We start from the raw sequence: 21,769 nt of genomic DNA on the forward strand, positions 1-21,769 counted from the left end.
CATTGAAGAAGAAACGTGGCTGGGTATTTCAGCATGACAATGATCCCAAACATACCGCCCGGGCAACGAAGGAGTGGCTTCGTAAGAAGCATTTCAAGGTCCTGGAGTGGCCTAGCCAGTCTCCAGATCTCAACCCCATAGAAAACCTTTGGAGGGAGTGGAAAGTCCGTGTTGCCCAGCGACGGCCCCAAAACATCACTGCTCTAGAGGAGATCTGCATGGAGGAACGGGCCAGCATACCAGCAACAGTGTGTGACAACCTTGTGAAGACTTACAGGAAACGTTTGACCTCTGTCATTGCCAACAAAGGAAATCTAACAAAGTATTGAGATGAACTTTTGATATTGACAAAATACTTATTTTCCACCATAATTTGCAAATAAATTCTTTCAAAAATCAGACAGACAATGTGATTGTCTGGATTTGTTTCCACATTTTGTCTCTCATAGTTGAGGTGTACCTATGATGACAATCACAGGCCTCTCTCACCTTTTTAAGTGGGAGAACTTGCACAATTGGTGGCTGACTAAATACTTTTTTCCCTACTGTATATACTCTGAATATACTAGTTATGTTATGTATGTCTTCATAGTGGTCTGGTTTGCTTGTCCTGTCTATTTCTATGCCCTGTAGATTGATCGATTGATGCTCCTGAAGAAGCGCAAGGCACCATGTAGAGCCAAGACATCGATTTACTGCAATATAACCATACTCCTGGATCCACTGCCACAATGGAATGATATTCTCATCTCAACCAATAGTTGTAAATCGGTTATATACAGTTGCATTGTTTTAATTAGTATTTGAGTCATTAATGTGGAATTTTAATATATAATTTTTCTAAGTGTATAATAAAAGTATAATTTCTCTGGCAGTGCCAAAAAAGTCCAAACCTTTTTTTCTTCTAATTCTTCTCCAATATAAAATGGGATGTGGCACCGTTTACCTATATAGTATCCACAGTAACACTCTGTGCTGATACAGTTACTATCTATTAAACAAGAAGAGTCCTTGTCAGACACAATCAGCTATGTCTGATCTCCTCTGTAAACCTTGGTCCTTCTCTTCTGCTTTATCATGTAAGAAGAGCAGTCTTCCAGCCCCAGTCCTCTGACATTTGCCCTGACAAATGTTGCCACTGTTGTCATCAACCATATGCAGCTTGGCTGTTGTCCAAAACAGCCAAACTGGGTAATAAGCATCTAGTCCTCAGAGCCAATAATAGTGGCGTCAAGAAAGAAAATAGAGGAAAAAAACTGGCAAGATTATATATATATTTTTTTATCTTTATGCATTTAAATGAAGCAAAACCCTTTTTATAGTTAAAATCTCCCTGGACCGTTCATGGTCATAGCCGACCTAGCGTGAAATGCGTTAGTTGTGGATGCTGCATTCCCGTCATGTTTGAGGAGATGTATTTTTTTTTCATTAAAGACTTTATAATAAAAGGTGATTTGTTAGGTTTGCGGCCGACCAGATTTTTTCTTCTCCTGCTTACGTTTTAAACTGGAAATAACACTTCTCAGCGTTATAAGATGGACTTTCATTTTTTTTTTTTTATTAATCGCCCACATACTGTTTGCCAAGGTTGCACATATCTCATAAATCTTATCAACTCACAATGCTCTAAATTACATTTGCATGCATTGTTCTGTTTGATGGTGTTCACAAAATTATAAACTTTTATGATGAGGGAAAGATCAAAACAAAAAAATAAATAAAATAAAAAAAATAAAAATAAATAATAAAAAAAAACACATCCAGACTGTAAAAGTCTCTATCCCTCGGAAAGAAAAAAAAAAAAAAACCCTTGCTCAAAAAGCCAAAAATCAAGTAACTCAAAACACAAACACACCCAAAAACATAACAGCTTCCATGGTTAGCCCAGGAAGACTGGGAAGCCAAGAGGATCAGGTTTCTTGAACAAAAAGAGTCCAGGGAAGGGGGAGGAAGGGTCTGCTAGATTTTACAAACATTTAGCAAATAAGGTGTTAATTAGGTGTCAGAGATTTTGCGAGGAGAGATGATTAACCCCGTAGGCTCAACAGGAGACGCATTGGACAAAATAACAAAAGACAAAATGGTTCAGAACCAAAAAAAAAAAAAAAAAAAAAAATCCCAATTCTTTGCAACACTGCCTCTTTCATTAAAGAGGGTTAAAGCAACACTGAGCCTCATACAGCCGTATCATTAGAGGCAGACAAATTGCGCTAAGCCAGCAGTTTACACACACGGTGACACTACAGGGGAATAATTTGTGCTCTGAAAAAATAAGTCTATTTTATAACAGGGTGTTACCGGTGCCAACAGCATGTAGACTATACATCAGTCATTACAAAGTAGCAATGAAAACAAATGAGCAGGAAGACAGAATATCTGACTGCAGAAGCTGCTGTTTAGGTGCACACTTTGCATCTTCAATACATAAAAAGCACTTTAGATTCAGGAGGGAATGTGTACGGTGGTTGGCAGGACACAAAACGGAGATAGCGAATGGAGATGTGGGCATGATCTAGGGGTGCGCTACTGCAGCACACATAGCATGCATTGGTGCGATTCCCCTGCCATTCATTCTGAAGATCTAGATCATTGCTTAATTCAGGTCGAGAAAAGCTGTATGGACTGAATGCATGGACATGCTTTGTTGTGCACTACAAGAAATGGAACATGCACCATTTTGGTAAGATTTGGCATCCCATTCCTCTTGAATGGTCAACCTTAACATAATGCATATCAATGCCCCTGAACACACGTTAACACACCACAGCAGTGTGAATGGACCTCAAAAAGGTTGACTCCTAGAAATGATTAGAGCATAAATGTGAATACTGTCCAAGCATGGGTGTTTATGCAATTTGCAACCAGCCCCGCATCCACTCTTATCTTAAGAAAACTATAGCAATCAGCTAGGAATAAAAAAATAATAATTGTATCTCCATTTGTCTGAGGAAGTAACAGAAAAGCATGTCCACAACAGGATGCTGCCACCACCATGTTTCACAGTGGGGATGGTGTGTTCAGGGTGATGTACAGTGTTAGTTTTCCTCTACACAGACTGTTATTTAAGAGAAAATCAATTTTGCATCACAAGTGCAATCGCTGCAGATATGAGGAGGACATGCAAGGAAAATAAAAAAAGAACATTTTAGCTTGCACATGATTGGATGATAAAATCAGCAGGGCTTCCCCTCATTTCAGATCTTCCCCTCAGATTTACAACGACTGCACTTTCAGTGCACTTGTAGTGCAGAGTGGATTTGTCTTTCGTAAATTACACCCATAGCGTTTTGTGTGTTAGGACTAGTTATAATAGAGGGACTGCCAGTGACAATTGCTAATCTTTTATGTCTACTAATCGAGCAGGGGTGGGGAGAGACACAGAGCTAACAGGGAGGGAGGGGGTGAGGGGGACAGAAGAGATCAGAGAGGAGAGATGCAAATGACAGAGGCACACAAACTGACCACGTTAGTCAGGTCTCAGCAGCCAAGATTATTGTGGTCAGTACAGAGAGGGGAACAGGAGAAGTGGCAGGATCGGCCAGGTTTTTTTTTTTTTATTTAGAGTGTCGGATTACACAGCACAAGCACTGTGCTGTTTAATCTGCTATAAAAAGGGACCAGGATCTTTTTTTAGGGTTACAAAACACTTTAAGAGTTTGAAAAATAAATGACTGGGGCGGAGGTTCTCCTTCCAGTAGAACAATGACCCTAAACATACAGCCAGCGCTACAGTGGAATGGTTTAGATCAAAAGCATATGTGTGTTAGAATGGCCCAGTCCAAGTCCAGACCTAAAACCAATTGAGAATCTGTGGCAAGACTTGAAAATTGCTGTTCACAGACACTCCCCATCCAATCTGACAGAGCTTGAGCTATTTTCCAAAGAATAGACAAAAATTTCTCTCTAGATGTGTAAAGCTGGTAGAGACATCCCCAAAAAGACTTGCAGCTGCAATTGCAACAAAAGGTGGTTCTACAAAGTATTGCATCAGGGGGGCTGAATACAAATGCACACCACACTTTTCAGATATTTGTCAAAAAAACATTTTTAAAGCCATTTATCAATTTCCTTCCACTTCACAATTATGTGCCACTTTGTGTTGGTCTGTCACATAAAATCCCAATAAAATATATATCCGTTTTTGGTTGTAACATGACAAAAAAGGTATGTATACTTTTTCAAGGCACTATATTCTACCTTGTTCACACAGCCGTCAACTTGTAAGTACAGAAAAGCTGGTGTGTACATTACGCTTTTGGACATCCTTTTGTAAAACTTTTAGGCTGGGTTCACACTGGAGCGATGCGGGAACGCCGCGAATCCGCAGCGTTTTCCCGCATCGCATGCCTCCCGCCGGCAGTTCACACTGCCCTATGCGGACTGCTGGGAGTGTCAGTGAAATCTTAATGACACCCCCAGATCAGTTCGCATATCGCAGTGCGATCTGCAAACTCGGACAGGAATCCGATCACACCATGCGATCCAATTCTGCTGCGGACCAAAAAAAGCGTCCTGTGCGAGTTTGCTGTATGGCTGAACTCGCATCGCACAGAGATCGGATGTGATTTGCACTGCAGTGCGGTGCGAATCACATCCGGGTCTCCCAGTCGCAGCGGTGTGAACCCAGCCTTAAACAGGCTCCACTACATCTAAGAATTGGTAAGCTGCAGTATAAAGTGGTATTAAACACAAAACGCAACTATTATTAAACTGCATCTATAACCAAAAACAAATAACTTATCATTCCCTGTATGAGGTGGCTGCATTCATTTTCTTTTAGACCCAAGTAACACTTCTTGTTGCTTATCAGCAATGCTCACTTACTCAAACATGGTTTCTTCATAGACTATAAACTCCTACACATGGGGAATGAGGAATGTTACAAAATTCAAATTCAGAAAGATAATATTGGTTTGCTACTAGTCAAGGAAGTGACAAGGACACGGCACTTCTTCTAAGCCCTTGTACACACGGTCGAACGTTCCGACAACAAAATCCGTCGGATTTTGTCCGAGACTTGTGTTGCATACACACGGTTGGACAAAGTTGTCGGAAAATCCGATCGTACGTAACGTGATGACGTTATTTCGTTACGACCGGACTACGTTCAGGCTAGTAAGCCAATAGCTTTGGTCTAGGAATTTGATCTGAGCATGCGTGGCACTTTGTCCGATCGGAATTCTCTACACACAATCGGACAAAGTCCGATCGGATCATGTGGTCGGAAAGTTTTATAGTCCAGCTCTAAAACTTTGTCCGTCGGATATTCTGTCGGAAACAGTCCGATGGAGCCCACACACAGACAGATTATCCGACAACACGGTCCATTTTCCATTGGAATGTCCAACCGTGTGTACAAGGGCTAAGATCGGTGGGTATTTTGAGAAAATAAATGTAAAAAAAAATAAAAAATAAAAAAAAATAAAAATAAAAAGGGGGGGGGGGGGGGTGCGCTATCGATTGGACAAAAATATAAAGGGGATGAGCTGCCTCTACCTAATATCTCCTGTGCAAGAAAGAGGGAGTAGACTTGGCTCTATACCTTAAAGACAAATAATTTCTCAGCTTTAGAATAATACTTTAAAAGTAGTGTTAAACTCCTATGTGCTACTTTGTGTTGAGTCTAAGAATGAATCGGTTAGATAGTAATTAGTGTGGTGGAGGTGACTTTTTTTTTTTAAATATATATATATATATATATATATATATATATATATATATATATATATATATAAAAAGGTGTAGGTGGTGTTGAGAAGAGGAAAAGAAAAAAAATTATATATATATATATATATATATATATATATATATATATATATATATATATATATATATATAATCTCTATCTCTCTCAAGAATAGATCTTTCTTAGAGTTTCTAGACTTTCTAGAATAGAGCTTTCTTTTGGTGGTATTTGATCACCTACTTCTGCGTTTTTTTTTTTTGTTTTTTTTTTGATAAAATCTTTTAAAAAGACCGATTTTTTTTTTTTTTTTTTTTTTTTTTAAAGGTTATTTTTTATATTTTGTTATAAAATTTTGCAAACAGGTAATTTTTCTCCTTCATTGATGTACTCTGATGAGGCAGCAGTGATGGGCACTGATGGGTACTGATCAGTTACATTGATAGGCAGCATTGCTAGGTGGCACTCATGGGCATTGATAGGTGGCACTAATGGGCACTAGCAGGTGGAACTGACGGGATACTGTTGGCACAGAGGAGGCAGATCTGTCTTAATGACTCGTGATCACAAGGTGCGTGCTGGGAGCGTGCAAAGGGGAGGACGTCCTATTACAGCCTCCCGGAAATTGAGGTCTGCGATGTAACCGTCATTCAGCTATGGCCCAGACCTCAAGTGGTTAATTTATATCATCAAATTACATTTATATGAATTATTGGACATTACTGCACCTTTACTGCAAGAAAGGTCAACAAAAATGCAGTCTGCAGTCTCTAACCATCTCTTGTATCATGTCTGCAATCTCTTATGCCGTGTACACACGACCGGACTTTCCGGGAGACTAGGTCCGATGGACTTTCGGCGGAGTTCCGACTGACTTTCCCAACGTCCATTCGTTTTGAACGGGATAATGTAAACGGGACTAAACAAGGAAGTTCAATAGCCAGTAGCCCATAGCTTCCCTTGCCTCGTATTTGGTCCGTCGGACCAGCACACAGACGAACGTTTTTCCCGATTTAAGTCCGTCAGATTTGAGTCAGTCGAATAGATTTGAAACATGTTTTATTTCTAGGTCCGTCTGATTTTGGAAAAGCGATCGGACTAGCCTACACACGATCAGATTGTCCGATGGACTAATCCCTTCGGACCTAGTCTGCCGGAAAGTCCGGTCATGTGTACGAGGCATTAAACACACTGCTAATAGTATTAGCAAAATTTTCATTCGGTGCAACTCTAGACATGATACAAGAGACCAATGCAGCCTCACTAGTGCCTATCACATGCAGCCTGCCTGTGCCCAGCAGCGTCATTAGTCCCTTTTTCCCCAATGGCCTCACCAGTGCCCATCGTATGCAGCCTGCCTATGCCTAGCAGCCTCACATGTTCCAGTCATATGCAGCCTCACCAGTGCCCGTCACATCCAGCCTGCCTGTGCCCAGCAGCCTGACCAGTGCCCGTCATATGCAGCCTGCCAGTGCTCACCATATGCAGCAGGCCAGTGGCCAGCAGTCCCACCAGTGGCCAGCAGTCCCACCAGTGGCCCTGACAGAGCCCAGACTTGAACCCGATTGAACATCTCTGGAGAGATCTCAAAATGGCTGTGCACCGACGCTCCACTTCCAACCTGATGGAGCTTGAGAGGTCCTGCAAAGAAGAATGGGAGAAACTGCCCAAAAATTGGTGTTCCAAGCTTGTAGCATCATACTCAAAAAGACTCAAGGCTATAATTGGTGCCAAAGGTGCTTCAACAAAGTATTTAGCAAATGCTGTGAATACTTTATGTAAATGTGATTTTTTTGGTTTATTTTTAATAAATCTGCAAATATTTCAAAACAAACTTCTTTCACGTTGTCATTATGGGGTATGGTTTGTAGAATTTTGAAGAAAATAATGAATTTAATCCCTTTCGGAATACGGCTGTAACATAACTAAATGTGGAAAAAGTGAAGCTCTGCTAATACTTTCCGGATGCACTGTATACACCTTCTAATTCATAGGTGAAGAAAGCTGCCAACTCCTGAGAGAAATTTTTCTTTGCCCACAGACCCACCTTAAAGTGCTTGTAAAGGCAGAATTTTTATATTTTTTTACCTTTCGGCATTCTATGCTGTAAGGTAAAAAAAAAAAAAAAAAAAAAAATAAAAAAAATATTCTGCATGCAGCTCCCTCCCCGCAGCTTGATCTCAATCCAACGGCGCGCCTTCTGTACGCGGCTCCCTCCGTAGCCCTCTCTCGATCCAACAATGTGCTTTTTGCATGCAGCTCCCCCTTCAGCCGGATTGGCTCCTGCGTCTGTCAATTGAAGCCAGTGACAAAGGAGCGGGGCAGAGCTGCACTCTGTCTTTTATGGACACACAGAGCGAAGCGAGGACGCACGAGGGCCCCCATAGCAAGCGGCTTGCTGTGGGCCCACTTAGTGGGGGGAGAAGCCAGGAGAGCCAGTGGAGGACCTGAAAAGAGGGGCTGCTCTATGCAAAATCATTGCAGAGCAGGTAAGTATACCAGGAGATAGAGAAATATTTATATATACACACATATATACATTATATATATATATATATATACACATACATACACACACATACATACATACATACATACATACATACATACATACATACATACATACATACATACATACATACATACATACATACATACATACATACATACATACATACATACATACATACATACATACATACATATATATATATATATATATATATATATATATATATATATATATATATATATATATATATACACACCTTTACAATCACTTTAAGAAGAGCACCTGTCCTTACTAGACCTCAACCACAGTAGAATTTTGATATAGGGTGAAGCGAGTTACTGCTGCTTACATATGGATTGGATATAAGGCGGTTATGCACATACAACATCAGAGTGAGGTTTCCTGAGGATAACGCAGACAAACCACTGTAAACAATGACTTTCAGAACATATGTTTATAAAGTGTAACTAATGGAACAGTGCATGGTCTGGAAGCTTCGCCTGCTCGGTCTCCATCCAGAGGGAGCCAGAAACAGAAACATGCAAGGCGTAAAGGTGTTGGCTTCCTTGTTGTTTCAAGTGTTCATAAGGAGAATTACACGGTCTGCAGAGCCTGCCCTTTAAGTCTGAGAGTCTCACTCGGCTGAAATGAGGGATTCTGATGTTGTCAAAAAAACATTAAATCTTTTAAGTAGTAAAAAAAAAAAAAAAAAAAAATCACTAGGGCACAAGAAAAGGTTACGGATTCATACAAAGTGGAGTCTGTTACTTATGGCAACTAACCAAGCGCCAAGTGTTGTTTATCTAACCTGCACAAGAAAATGACAGCTGGAATGTAAAGGCCCTCTGCATTTTGCCATTTATTTACTTAGCAAAGAAATGATCAAAGTATTTAGCTATGAGCAGTGGTGTCACTAGGGTTGGCATCACCTGGTGTGGTAAAACATGTCATTCCCCCCCTCAATAATTTTTGCAACTTGCCTTTGGGGTGTCGTTAACTTTGCACTGACACCCACGGCAGATCGCAAGGGCAGTGTACAGGAACGTGGCCACACCGCACCATATTCTAGTGTGAAAGAAAGGCCATATAACTGCCAAGCAGTCCTGTGCAGCCGGGATAGTAGAGCAGGGGACTCTCACGTGAAGAGTTTAGCGCACTGCATTCCAAACGCACTGCTCTTGCGATCTGCAGTGGGTGTCAATGCAAAGTTCAGGACATCCCAAATCCAGGTCGCAACTACAGTGCGTTTGCCCCAACCAGATCGCACAGTACAGAAGTACCATGCAATCCAGTTGCAGTGCATGCACTACTTTTGGTGTGGGGTGATCGCACTGCGCTCGGATCACATGTGAATTAATAGTGTGAATGGGCCCTCAAGCTGTGACAAACAAAGAACCTAGTTTAAAAACGCCTAAAATAAAGCATTTGTATTACAAAAACAAACTATAAAAAGAACTCACAAATGGAGAAGAGATCATTCATTAAATAAAAAACTGTGGGGAAGAGGAAACACTGCATCCAATCACAGTCTGAATGGGGAGGAGAGCCGGCCAGGGGATCTCCTCATTCAGGCTGTGATTGGATGAAGGGTCACGTTTTTTTTTTTATTAAAGACCAATCGCTTTGCCAGCCCTGCATGTCTGCAGTGGCAGCGGTGCGGTCTTTCAGGGGTTATCAGAGCGGCCCCTGGTGTCACCTGGGTGCGGTCCGAACCCCCTGCACCCTGATAGCGGCACTACTGGTTGCGAGTCCAAGTAGATATACTAACCATTTCAATACCACCCTGTTACATACCCTTCATTAGCAGGCCTTTTTTCAGTGCTGTGACTGATATTTAAAAAAAAATATTTACTTTAGCAAGTAAACCAAGACATTACAAACACTCCAAAATGAAAAACAAAAACCCCACACACAAAAACCAAACCAAAAACAATCATACAATCATTGGAAGCCTGAGGCATTTTAAATACCCCTACTCCTTCCCCATCATAGGCGGTGGTCAATGAGACTTTAAATCCCTACCTCCAAAATAATCCCACAACATTGGTGGTCAGAGCTCTTTCAAACCCCACACCTTGAATTGTTCCTTCCCTGCTGCAGCCTGGAAAATGTAAAGAATGAATTAAGTTATTATAGCCGCCTCCTCCTTGCCTTTCTCCATAATGAATGGAAGGTGAGGGCTTGCCAATGTAAACACTACTACACTGTCTACATTTGGGATGGCAGTGATTAGCCATCACAACCAGCTCTGTGCCTTCAGCCTATGCTCTTCACTTTCTAATGACAGGGCGGCGCACAAGAGGGTGTTTAGAGATGGCCTGCCAGAACAGTAAGTCTCCATGCAAGCTGAAGCTCAAAAAAGCTTTTTCTGGACACCAGATTGCTGGCAGAAAACGCTGGTTGAAAAACGTTCTTTTAACAGCGTTTTGTACTAGCGTTTATGGGCGTTTTCAATAAAAAAAACACAGAGGACACTCCAAAAATCCCACAGTGCATTCCAAACTTCCACAATGCATTGAAAAAATAGAATGCCGAACACCAATTAATGCGTGTTTATGAGCGTTTATCAGCATTTGTCGTTTTTTGGTGGTGAAAAAAACGGCACGTTGAACGCAAGTTTCTGGCGTTTGGAAAAGAGCCCATAAACTCCACTGCTCATTAAAGCTAAAAAATGTCCATGTGTGCATAGGCACATAGGCTAACATAGAGAGGAGTTTATGGGCTTTTAAAAAAAAAAAAAAAACACCCAAACTCCAATAAACTGCAGTTTATGAGCTCCAGTGTGCATGGAGCCTAAATGCTCACACTGGCTGTTTCCCTTGAGCAGCTAGTCCTGCTTTTGGAAACCGTAGGAAAAGGGAAAACCCCTCTTAGTTTATATTTGGCTGCCCACTGGGAAAATTTCCTTTCAAGTCCTGACACACACACACATGCTTTTTGCGCTATAAAAAAAACGTAAAATGATTTTAAATTTTTTTTCAAAAACATATTGCAATGAGCGTATATTGATTGTTTTGTGCAAAAGTTATAGCACCTACAAAATAGGAGATATATTTATGGCATTTTTATTTTATTTTACTAGTAATGGAGGTGATCCTCGATTTTTAGCGCGACTGCGACATTGCAGCGGACAGATCGGACACTTTTGACACCTTTTTGGGACCATTGACATTTATACAGCAATCAAAGCTAAAAATAGCCACCGATTACTGTATAAATGTCACTAGTGGGAAAGGGATTAACACTAGGGGGCGATCAAGGAGTTAAGTGTGTTCCCTGGGAGGTGTTGATAACCGTATGGGGGCTGGGCTAACTGGAGGAGGAGAAAGAGCATCTGTTTCTAGTGATTAGGAACAACGATCTCTTTCTCTCTCCTTCCCTGACAGAATGGGGATCTGTTTGTTCACACTGACAGATCCCTATTCTGCCCGTCTCTGGAGCGATTACAGGTGGCCGGCGGACATGGAGCCTGCTGGACCTGCTGGTTAGCGCCTGCCCACAAATCGCTGTGTACACACCTAACGTACAATGACCGCGATATGCAAAGGCGAGCCAACTTGCTGCAGTACAACTGCAGCAGCCAGTCCGTAACTAGTTAAAAAGCACAACTACAGTGGGGAAAATTATTATTTGATCCCTGCAGATTTTGGAAGTTTGCCCACCTACAAAGAAATGAAGGGTCTATCATGTTTATTATAGGAGACAGAAAATCAAGCACACATCCAGAAAAACACAGGATACCAATGTTATAAATTGAGTTGCAGTTCAGTGAATAAAAGTATTTGATCCACAAGCAAAACATGACTTAGTACTTGGAGGAGAAACCCTTGTTGGCAAGCACAGAGGTAAGACGTTTCTTGTAATTGGTTACCAGGTTTCCAAACACGGCAAGTCCCCCTCCTCAAGAAGGCACATGTAGATGCCCATCTGAAGTTTGTCAATGAACATCTAAATCAGGGGTCTCAAACTGGCGGCCCTCCAGCTGTTGCAAGACTACAAGTCCCATCATGCCTCTGCCTGTGGAAGTCGTGCTTGCAACTGTCAGCCTTGCAATGCCTCATGGGACTTGTAGTTTTGCAACAGCTGCAGGGCCGTCAGTTTGAGACCCCTGATCTAAATGATTCAGAGAAGGATATGGATAAAGTGCTGCAGTCAGGAGACCAAAACTGATCTCTTTGGAGGAAGAAAAATGCTGACTATGCCCATAAGAACACCATCCCTACAGTCAAGCACAGAGGTGGAAACATAACGCTTTAAGGCTGTTTCTCTAACGGTACAGGTCAACTTTGCCACATTGAGGGGTCAATGTATTGTAAAATCTTGGATGAGAACCTCCTTCTTTCAGCTACAACACTGAAGATGGGTTGTGAATGGGTCTTCCAGCATGACAATGACCCAAAACATACCACCAAGGCAACAAAGGAGTGGCTCAAGAAGAAGCACATTAAGATCATAGAGTGGCCTATCCAGTCTCCAGACTTTAATCTATAGAAAATTTATGAAGGAAGCGGAAAACTTCAGTTTACTAAGCGACAGCGAAGAAACCTTAAGGATTAAGAGAAGATCTGTAAAGAAGAGTGGACCAAAACTCCTCCGGAGATGTGTGCAAAGCTGGTCACCAACTACAAGAAATGTCTTCGCTCTGTGCTTGTCAACAAGGGTTTCTCCACCAAGTATCAAGTCATGTTTTGCTTGGAGATCAAATACTTTAGTCACTGAAGAGAAACTCAATTTATAACATTTGTATTGTGTTTTTCCTGGATTGTGGTTGATATTCTGTCTCTATCATTTAAAATACACCTACGATAAAAATTATAGACCCTTCATTTCTTTGTAAGTGGGCAAACAGACTGGAAGATGAGTGTCAGAGCGGAGTCAATCAGGGGTCGCTGGGAAGCAAAATGCTGCAGGTATGACATGAAGGCACCTAGAGCTGTCTCCCAAACCGGTCATTGCCAAATACAAGTTAGGATTAACCACCTCAATTCTGCCGTATGTACAGCGCCTTAAAAAAAAAAAAGTATTCCAACCCGTGGAAATTTTCCACGGGTTAGTCATGTTACAACCAAAAGCATAAATGTGTTTTATTGGGATGTTATGTGATAGACCAACATAAAGTTGCACATAATGGTGAAGTAGAAGGAAAATGATAAATGGTTTTCACATTTTTTTTTACAAATGAATATGTGAAAAAAGTGTGGCATGCATTTGTATTCAGCCCTTTTTCTTCCGATACCCCTAACTAAAATCTAGTGGAACCAATTGCCTTCAGAAGTTACCCAATTAGTAAATATAGTCCACCTGTGCGTAATTTAACCTCAGTGTAAATATAGCTGTTCTGTGAAGCCCTCAGAAGTTTGTTAGAGAACCTTAGTGAACAAACAGCATCATGAAGGCAAAGGAACGCACCGGTCAGGGATAAAATTGTGGAGAAGTTTAAAGCAGTACTAGGTTATAAAAAATATCCCAGATTTTGAACATCTCATGGAGCAATGTTCAATTCATCATCCGAAAAATGGAAAGAGTATGGCACAACTGCAAACCTATAAAGACATGGCCGTCCACCTAAACAGACAGGCCGGGCAAGGAGAGCATTCATCAGAGAAGCAGCCAAGAGCCCCATGGTAACTCTGGAGGAGCTTCAGAGATCCACAGCTCAGGTAGGAGAATCTGTCCACAGGACAACTATTAGTTGTGCACTCCACAAATCTGGCCTTTATGGAAGGCAAGAAGAAAGCCGTTGTTGAAAGAAAGCCATAAGAAGTCCCATTTGCAGTTTGCAAGAAGCCATGTAGGGGATACAGAAAACATGTGGAAGAAGGTGCTCTGGTCAGATAAGACCAAAATTGAACTATTTGGTCTAAAAGCAAAATACTACATGCAGCGGAAAACTAACATTGCACATCACCCTGAACAAATCATCCCCACTGTGAATCATGGTGGAGGCAGCGTCATGTTGTGGGGATGCTTTACTTCAGCAGGGACAGGGAAGCTGGTAAGAGTTGATGGGAAGATGGATGGAGCCAAATACAGCGCAATCTTAGAAGAAAACCTGTTTGGGTCTGCAAAGGATGTGAGACTGGGGCAGAGGTTCACCTTCCAGCAGGCCAACAACCCTAAACTACAGCCAGAGCTACAAGGGAATGGTTTAGAGCAAAACAAATTCATGTGTTAGAATTAGTCCAGACCTAAATCCAAATAAGAATCTGTGGCAAGACTTGAACATCCAATCTGACAGAGCTTGAGCTATATTGCGAAGAAGAATTGGCAAAAATGTCACTCTAGATGTGCAAAGCTGGTAGAGACGTCCCCAAAAGACTTGCAGCTGTAATTGCAGCGAAAGGTGGTTCTGCAAAGTATTGACTCAGGGGGGGCTATACAAATGCACACCACACTTTTCAGAGGTTTATTTGTAAAAAAAAATTGAAAACCATTTATAAATTTTCCTTCCACTTCACAATTATGTGCCACTTTGTGTTGGTCCATCACATAAAATCCCCAAAAAATACATTTACGTTTTTAGTTGTACCATGACAAATGCAGAAAATTTCAAGGGGTACGAATACTTTTTCAAGGCACTATACCTCTTTTGGCTTTTGTACTTTTTTTGTGAAAAACTGTCAATAAAAATGATTAAACATTGTTATTTTTCTGTTTTCAAAGCGGAGGTCCACCCTAAAGTGGACCTTCCGCTCATCGGAACCCTCCCCCCCTCCGGTGCCACAATCGGCACCTTTCAGGGGGGAGGGGGGTGCAGTTACCTGGATAATCCAGGTAACTGCACCCACTTCCGGGACAGCTCTCTGCGGAAAGGGGCGTAACTTACGCCCCTTTCCGCAAGTGCCCGCCCCTTCCCGCAAGTGCCCCGCTGCCTGCTGGGAAACACACAGCTCCCAGAGGCAGTGGGGAGCGTCCTTATTGCGCAGCGCAATTCGCGCATGCGCAGTAGGGAACCGGGAAATGAAGCCGAAAGGCTCCATTTCCTGATTCCCATACCCAAGATGGCGGCGGCAGGACCCGACAGACGACCTAGCGATCAGCTTCGGGTGCCGACATCGCGGGCGTGCTGGACAGGTAAGTGTCACTATTTTAAAAGTCAGCAGCTGCAGTATTTGTAGCTGCTGGCTTTTAAAAAAAAAAAAAAAAAAAACGCGGAGTCCCGGTGGACTCCCGCTTTAAAGCGGGAGTTCCGCCGTTTTTTTTTTTTTTAATAGCCAGCAGCTACAAATACTGCAGCTGCTGACTTTTAAAATAAGGACACTTACCCGCCCAGCGCGCCCACGATGTTGGCACCCAAAGCCAATCTCTCGATCGTCTCCCGGGTGCTGCCGCCGCCATCTTGGGTATGGGAATCAGGAAGTGGAGCCTTGCGGCTTCATTTCCCGGTTGCCTACTGCGCATGCGCGAGTCGCGCTGCGCAATAAGGATGGTCCCCGCTGTCTCTGGGATCCGTGTGTTTCCCAGCAGACAGCGGGGGACCTTTGGAAAGGGGCGTAGATTCTGCGGAAAGGGGCATATATTCTGCAGATATCTATGCTGGAAGTGGGTGCAGATACCTGTACTGTAAAGGTACCTGCACCCCCCTCCTCCCTGAAAGGTGCCAATCGTGGCGCCGGAGGGGGGGGGGGGAGGGTTCCAATGAGCGGAAGCTCCACTTTAGGGTTTAATACCACTTTGAAAGTGCATCTAATCTCAAAAGCAAAATTCTAAGAACTAGCAAACTGCCATATATTACGTGTTGGTTGCATTCGTTTTCTTTTTGCTGGCCCATTTTCCTTTATTTTCACCTTTTACGTTTTTGGCCGTAACATGACAAAAATGTGGAAAATGTCATGGGGTATGAATACTTTTTCAAGGCACTGTATATATACGGCCTCCTTTACAGAAAGAAATGTTGATGATGCCAGTGCTGATCTTCTCATGGAAATGTTATCTAGCTAGCTCTGGCAATAGTTTTTAAATTGTTGAATCAGCATGCAGCAAGTGACATACAGAACTCTGTGTTCTAGGTCAGTAACAGTGCTCAGACCACAGGATTAGCAGGACAGCTGAGGATTAACAATTAACAAGACCCCACTTAATAGCAAATCATGCATTTTATATACATATATTAACTTTTCAGCATATTCAAATTTTAACCTAAATTCTTTTTTTTTTTATTCTAATAGTACTTTTATATAAGGTTTTATTTTAAGTCTACTGGTCCTTCAACATTTAGTTCTTTGTAGCTCTTACCTCCAATGTTCTGAATAAGAATGGTGCATGCCACAATAATCTAGAAAAAATACAAAATATGTCATGGAAACAATAAAAAACAAAAAAACAGCAATTATTGTCTGGCAGCAATAAAAGACTGACTGCAAATAAAATCCTGTGGTTGTTTGCTCTACAATGAAACCCAAATGATTGTACTTTCACTAGGCATAAATTTCATCTGGGTATTGAGGTTCTTACTGGAAAAATCATTACCATTTAAGCTTTTCTCTAATTATATGGATGCTTCTGAATACACGGCACAGCACAAAACGCAAAACGGTCACCAGGCTGTTAATAGCCAGTCTGGCATTTGTGTGACTAATTGCGTAGAAGAAAATATTTCCAGGACATCCTGATCTCAGTAATAGTGATAGAAGCTAATCCGAAAAAACAACAACAACGAAAACACTAATAATACCTTTCCAGGTGTGCCAAAGGCAACAAGGCCAAGATCCTCATAGGATGTAACAGCTGTAGACACAGACAAAAAGAGTTACTAAAAACCTAAAACGAGATGCACTTTATTTTTTTTATTTATAGACTAACATTTTTATAAATTAGAACGTAAAAAACCTGCTGAAAAAAAAAAAAAAAAAAAATTCTCATAGCAGGCACTTTGTCTCGGGACTAATTTTAATTCGTGTATTTTTGCATATTTGGCTTTGGTGATTTCTTGGGTATTTAGAAAATTCCAAATGGTTAAAGTGACCATGTCGCTAAGCAAAAAAATAAATGAAATAAGAACAGCCTGTATTGTTGCCACAAGCCTCTGCTCTCTTGCAAAGCTATGGCCACTCAAGGTATCACTTGCTTTGGGGCGCCATGGTTCCAACCAACAGCCACTAGTTTCCTGTATGAGGTTGAAGCATTTCATCTCTACATAGAAAATGATAAAAGTCTGTCAGAGACTTCAAACCTGAAACAAGAGTGGTTGAAAGACACATTATAGTAGATAGTAAGATACTAAGGATATGCTACTTGAGACTGCTAGAGATCACTACCATTACAGTCTCTTTACAGGTCAGTGACTGCTGGGTTCGACAAAGGGTCACACAATAAGTATCAAAAGGGCCACAGGTTTGGCACCAGGGCTTTAAACCATGGCTGGACAACACATGGCATTTGGGGTAAAGCTCTCGGTATAGGAGTGAAATACTAGATAATGCACTAAACCGGTTATTAAAAAGGGTTCTAAAGTCTAAAAGCTTTTTAAATTCCCTCCCTTCCCTTTGCACTGTACCCGAGTGAAAGTCTTTTAGCTGAACTTCCTGGTCTCCTAGGGACTCAGGCAGCAGCAGGAGCCATTGGATTCTGCTACTGGAACTCAAATCCTGTAAGGAGGGGGGTGGAGGGGAGGAGGGAGTGAGCTGCTCTATGGACGCACACACCTCAGCTTGGGAGCACACCCGCACAAATAACCCCACAGTGTATGATAATCAAAGAAGATCCAAATGGTTGCATTTACAACGTTGTGATCCACCTTTAGTGAAAATTCACAAGCTGCATAAAAAACAATGACCACAGTGGGGAAGAAATGATTAACGTGTTTTGCGGTGACCTTATCGCTTAACCACTTTCAGACCGGACCATTTTGCTGGTAAATGACCAGAGGTCTTTTTACAATTTGGCACTGCGCTGCTTTAACTGGTAATTGCGCGGTTATGCAATGTTGTACCCAAACAAAATTTGCGTCCTTTTCTTCCCACAAATAGAGCTTTCTTTTGATGGTATTTGATTGCCTCTGCGATTTTTATTTTTTGCGATATAAACGTAAAAAGACCGAAAATTTTGAAAAAAAAAATGATATTTTCTACTTTTTGTTATTAGAAAAATCCAATAAACTCAATTTTAGTCATACATTTAGGCCAAAATGTATTCAGCCACATGTTTTTGGTAAAAAAAAAGTCAATAATTGTATATTTATTGGTTTGCGCAAAAGTTGTCACATCTACAAACTAAGGTACGTTTTCTGGAATTTACGCAGCTTTTAGTTTACGACTGCCTATCTAATTTCTTGAGGTGCTAAAATGGCAGGGCAGTACAAAACCCCCCCAAATGACCCCATTTTGGAAAGTAGACACCCTAAGGAAATTGATAAGTGGCATGTTGAGCCCATTGAATATTTTCTTTTTTTGCCTCAAGCGATTGAATAATGACAAAAAAAAAAATTTTTTTTTTTTTTTTTTACACAAAGTTGTCACTAAATGATATATTGCTCACACATGCTATGGGCATATGTGAAATGACACCCCAAAATAAATTCTGCTGCTTCTCCTGAGTACGGGGATACCACATATATGGGACTTTTTGGGAGCCTAGCCGCGTACGGGGCCCCGAAAACCAAGCACCGCCTTCAGGTTTTCTAAGGGCGTAAATTTTTGATTTCACTTCTCACTACCTATTACAGTTTTGAAGGCCATAAAATGCCAAGATGGCACAAAACCCCCACAAATGACCCCATTTTAGAAAGTAGACACCCCAAGCTATTTGCTGAGAGGCATTTTGAGTCCATGGAATATTTTATATTTTGCCACAAGTTGCGGGAAAATTACAAACTTTTTTTTTTTTTTTTCACAAAGTTGTCACTAAATGATATATTGCTCACGCATGCCATGGGCATATGTGAAATGACACCCCAAAATAAATTCTGCTGCTTCTCCTGAGTACGGGGATACCACATATGTGGGACTTTTTGGGAGCCTAGCCGCGTACGGGGCCCCGAAAACCAAGCACCGCCTTCAGGCTTTCTAAGGCCGTTACAGTTTTGAAGGCCATAAAATGCCAAGATGGCACAAACCCCCCCCCAAATGACCCCATTTTGGAAAGTAGAAACCCCTAAATTTAGGGGTACACTAGTGAGACTAGGTAATAAATGGCGGGTGCCCTGAAACTATAAAAAAATAACTAACCAACCAGCGTCACCTGTAACAGTTATATGGTGATCACTGGTGAAAGGGTTAACTAGGGGGCAATCAGGGGGCTTTATGCGGTAGTATATGGGGGTCCCTGGCGCTATAAAAAGCTGCGGCGAACCTAAATACCTACCTGCCTAACAAGCGTCACCTGTGACACTAATACAGCGATCAGAAAAACGATCGCTTATTAGGCTGGGTTCACACTGGAGCGATGCGGGAACGCCACGAATCCGCGGCGGGTTCCCGCATCGCATGCCTCCCGGCGGCAGTTTACACTGCCCTATGCGAACTGCTGGGAGTGTCAGTGAAATGTTAATGACACCCCCAGATCAGTTCGCATATCGCAGTGCGATCTGCAAACTCGGATCGCATGGTGTGAACACCCATGCGATCCGATTCTGCTGCGGGCCAAAAAAAGGGTCCCGTGCGAATTTGCGGCGGGTGCGATGCGAATTCAGCCATACTATCTGTATGGCTGAACTCGAATCGCACAGAGATCGGATGTGATTTGCACTGCAGTGCGGTGCGAATCACATTCGTTCTCATAAACCGCTGCAATGTGAACCCAGCCTTAGTGACACTGGCGACGGGGGGTGATCACGGGGTTAAACCTTTATTGGGGGGGGGGGGGGTTAGGGGGGTACATTAGAACTAAAGGGGGGCTAACCCTAACTGCCCTAACAGTTATTACAGTCACAAATGACACCAATGCAAAAAAAAAAAAAAAATGACATTGGTGTCACTGTGACTGGGGGGCAGGGGTAATTGGGGGGGCGATCGGGGGGGGGGCCTGGCATGTTCTACTGTGTAGTGTCGTGTTGGTGCAACTCACCGATCCTCTCTCCTCGGTGTCGGAATGAAAAATACCGACACGGAGGAGAGATTACATCACTTCCTCTCCTGTGTTTACATTACAGGAGAGGAAGTGACGTCACGGAGCATTTTCATTCGTCGGGAGCAATCGCGAGGGGGTGGCCATGAATGAATGGCCGTCCCCTCGTCCGGGATCGCTCCCGAACGAATACCGACCGCCGCAGGCACCGGGCGGGGGCCCGATCGGGCCCCCGACCCGCGGGCAGGCAGGGACGTACATGTAAGCCCTTATGCCTGCCCGTGCCATTCTGTCGACGTACATCGTCGTGCGGCGGTCGGGAAGTGGTTAATCACAACCCAAGCTATGTTTGTAAATTTTTAATAAAAAGGTGGATTACAGACTTGGAAGTTTGGTCCTCCAGATCTTCTTTGACTATCATTTGCACAAGTGTGCAAACTGGGCCAGCACCTGTTTTGAGTGTGTGAGTGGGATGCAGTGGACCGACCTGGAACAGAGCTGCCTTTTATATTTCCCCCCCTCCATCCAGCAGCTGTCTTTCTATGGGGACATTCACAAGGAAAAGAGGAGGGCAGAGACAGCAAGGGACCCCTAAAGCACAGGCAAGGGTCCACTCTGTACCAAATATCAATGCACAGAGTAGGTAAATACGAACCTCTTTTTTTATTTTAAGAAAAAAAAAGAAAAAAAGCTATGCTTTAGTATCATTTTAAATTACTTTCTAGTATTAGGTGTGCATACAATATAACCGCTTCCCGCCCGCCCTATAGCCGAATGATAGCTTTAGAGCGGGCGCTCTCATCCGGGAGGCCGTCCCTGGACGTCCTCGTGTTTACTTCCGCAATGTGCGCCGCCGCGGCCGCGCATCGGGGAAGTTTTGTGTTTGCCCTGTCCCCCGGAGACAGGCAAACACAGATCGCTGTAAACGGCCAATCACAGCGGCCGTTTATAGTGCGATCGGCGTGTCCAATGTGAGATGATCTCATATGTAAAGATATGAGATCATCTCTCAGCGCCGCTCTCCCTCCTCACACAGACAGCGTGTGAGAGGGGAGAGATGAACGGCTGCAGCGGCTGTAAGTGGGAAGAAAAAAAAAAAAAGGAGTAAAAAAAAAAAAGTGCCATCCACCCAGTGCCACCTGTGATCAGTGCCACCTGTGATCAGTGCCACCTGTGATCAGTGCCACCTGTGATCAGTGCCACCTGTGATCAGGGCCACATAGTGCCATCAGTGCCACATAGTGCCACATAGTGCCATCTGTCATCAGTGCCACATATTAGTGCCATCTGTCAGTGTCACGTGTCATCAGTGCCACGTATAGGTGCCATCTGTCATCAGTGCCACGTATAGGTGCCATCTGTCATCAGTGCCACGTATAGGTGCCATCTGTCATCAGTGCCACGTATAAGTGCCATCTGTCATCAGTGCCACGTATAAGTGCCATCTGTCATCAGTGCCACGTGCCATCAGTGCCACGTATAAGTGTCATCATTGTCACGTGTCATTGTCCTGCTTCTCCAGGGCCTTCAAAAGTGTAATAGGTAGTCAACAAGTTAGATGTGTAATTTAT

General features: G+C 42.6%; 1 protein-coding gene across 1 annotated transcript in view; it reads right to left on the reverse strand.

Annotated features, from left to right (window-relative positions):
• Positions 1-21,769, reverse strand: part of SLC38A6 (solute carrier family 38 member 6) — a 106,584-nt gene that overhangs the window by 68,119 nt on the left and 16,696 nt on the right. The window contains exons 4-5 of the mRNA XM_077464378.1: positions 16,870-16,922; positions 16,431-16,470 (exon numbers count right to left, since the gene is read on the reverse strand). Of these exons, the coding sequence (XP_077320504.1) occupies positions 16,431-16,470; positions 16,870-16,922 (93 nt within the window). The remainder of the gene's footprint in view (positions 1-16,430; positions 16,471-16,869; positions 16,923-21,769) is intronic.

The sequence above is a fragment of the Lithobates pipiens genome, unplaced genomic scaffold, assembly GCF_037356315.1.
Source record: "Lithobates pipiens isolate NorthernLeopardFrog02 unplaced genomic scaffold, aLitPip1_a1.2 Scaffold_30, whole genome shotgun sequence".
Lineage (NCBI taxonomy): Eukaryota > Metazoa > Chordata > Amphibia > Anura > Ranidae > Lithobates > Lithobates pipiens.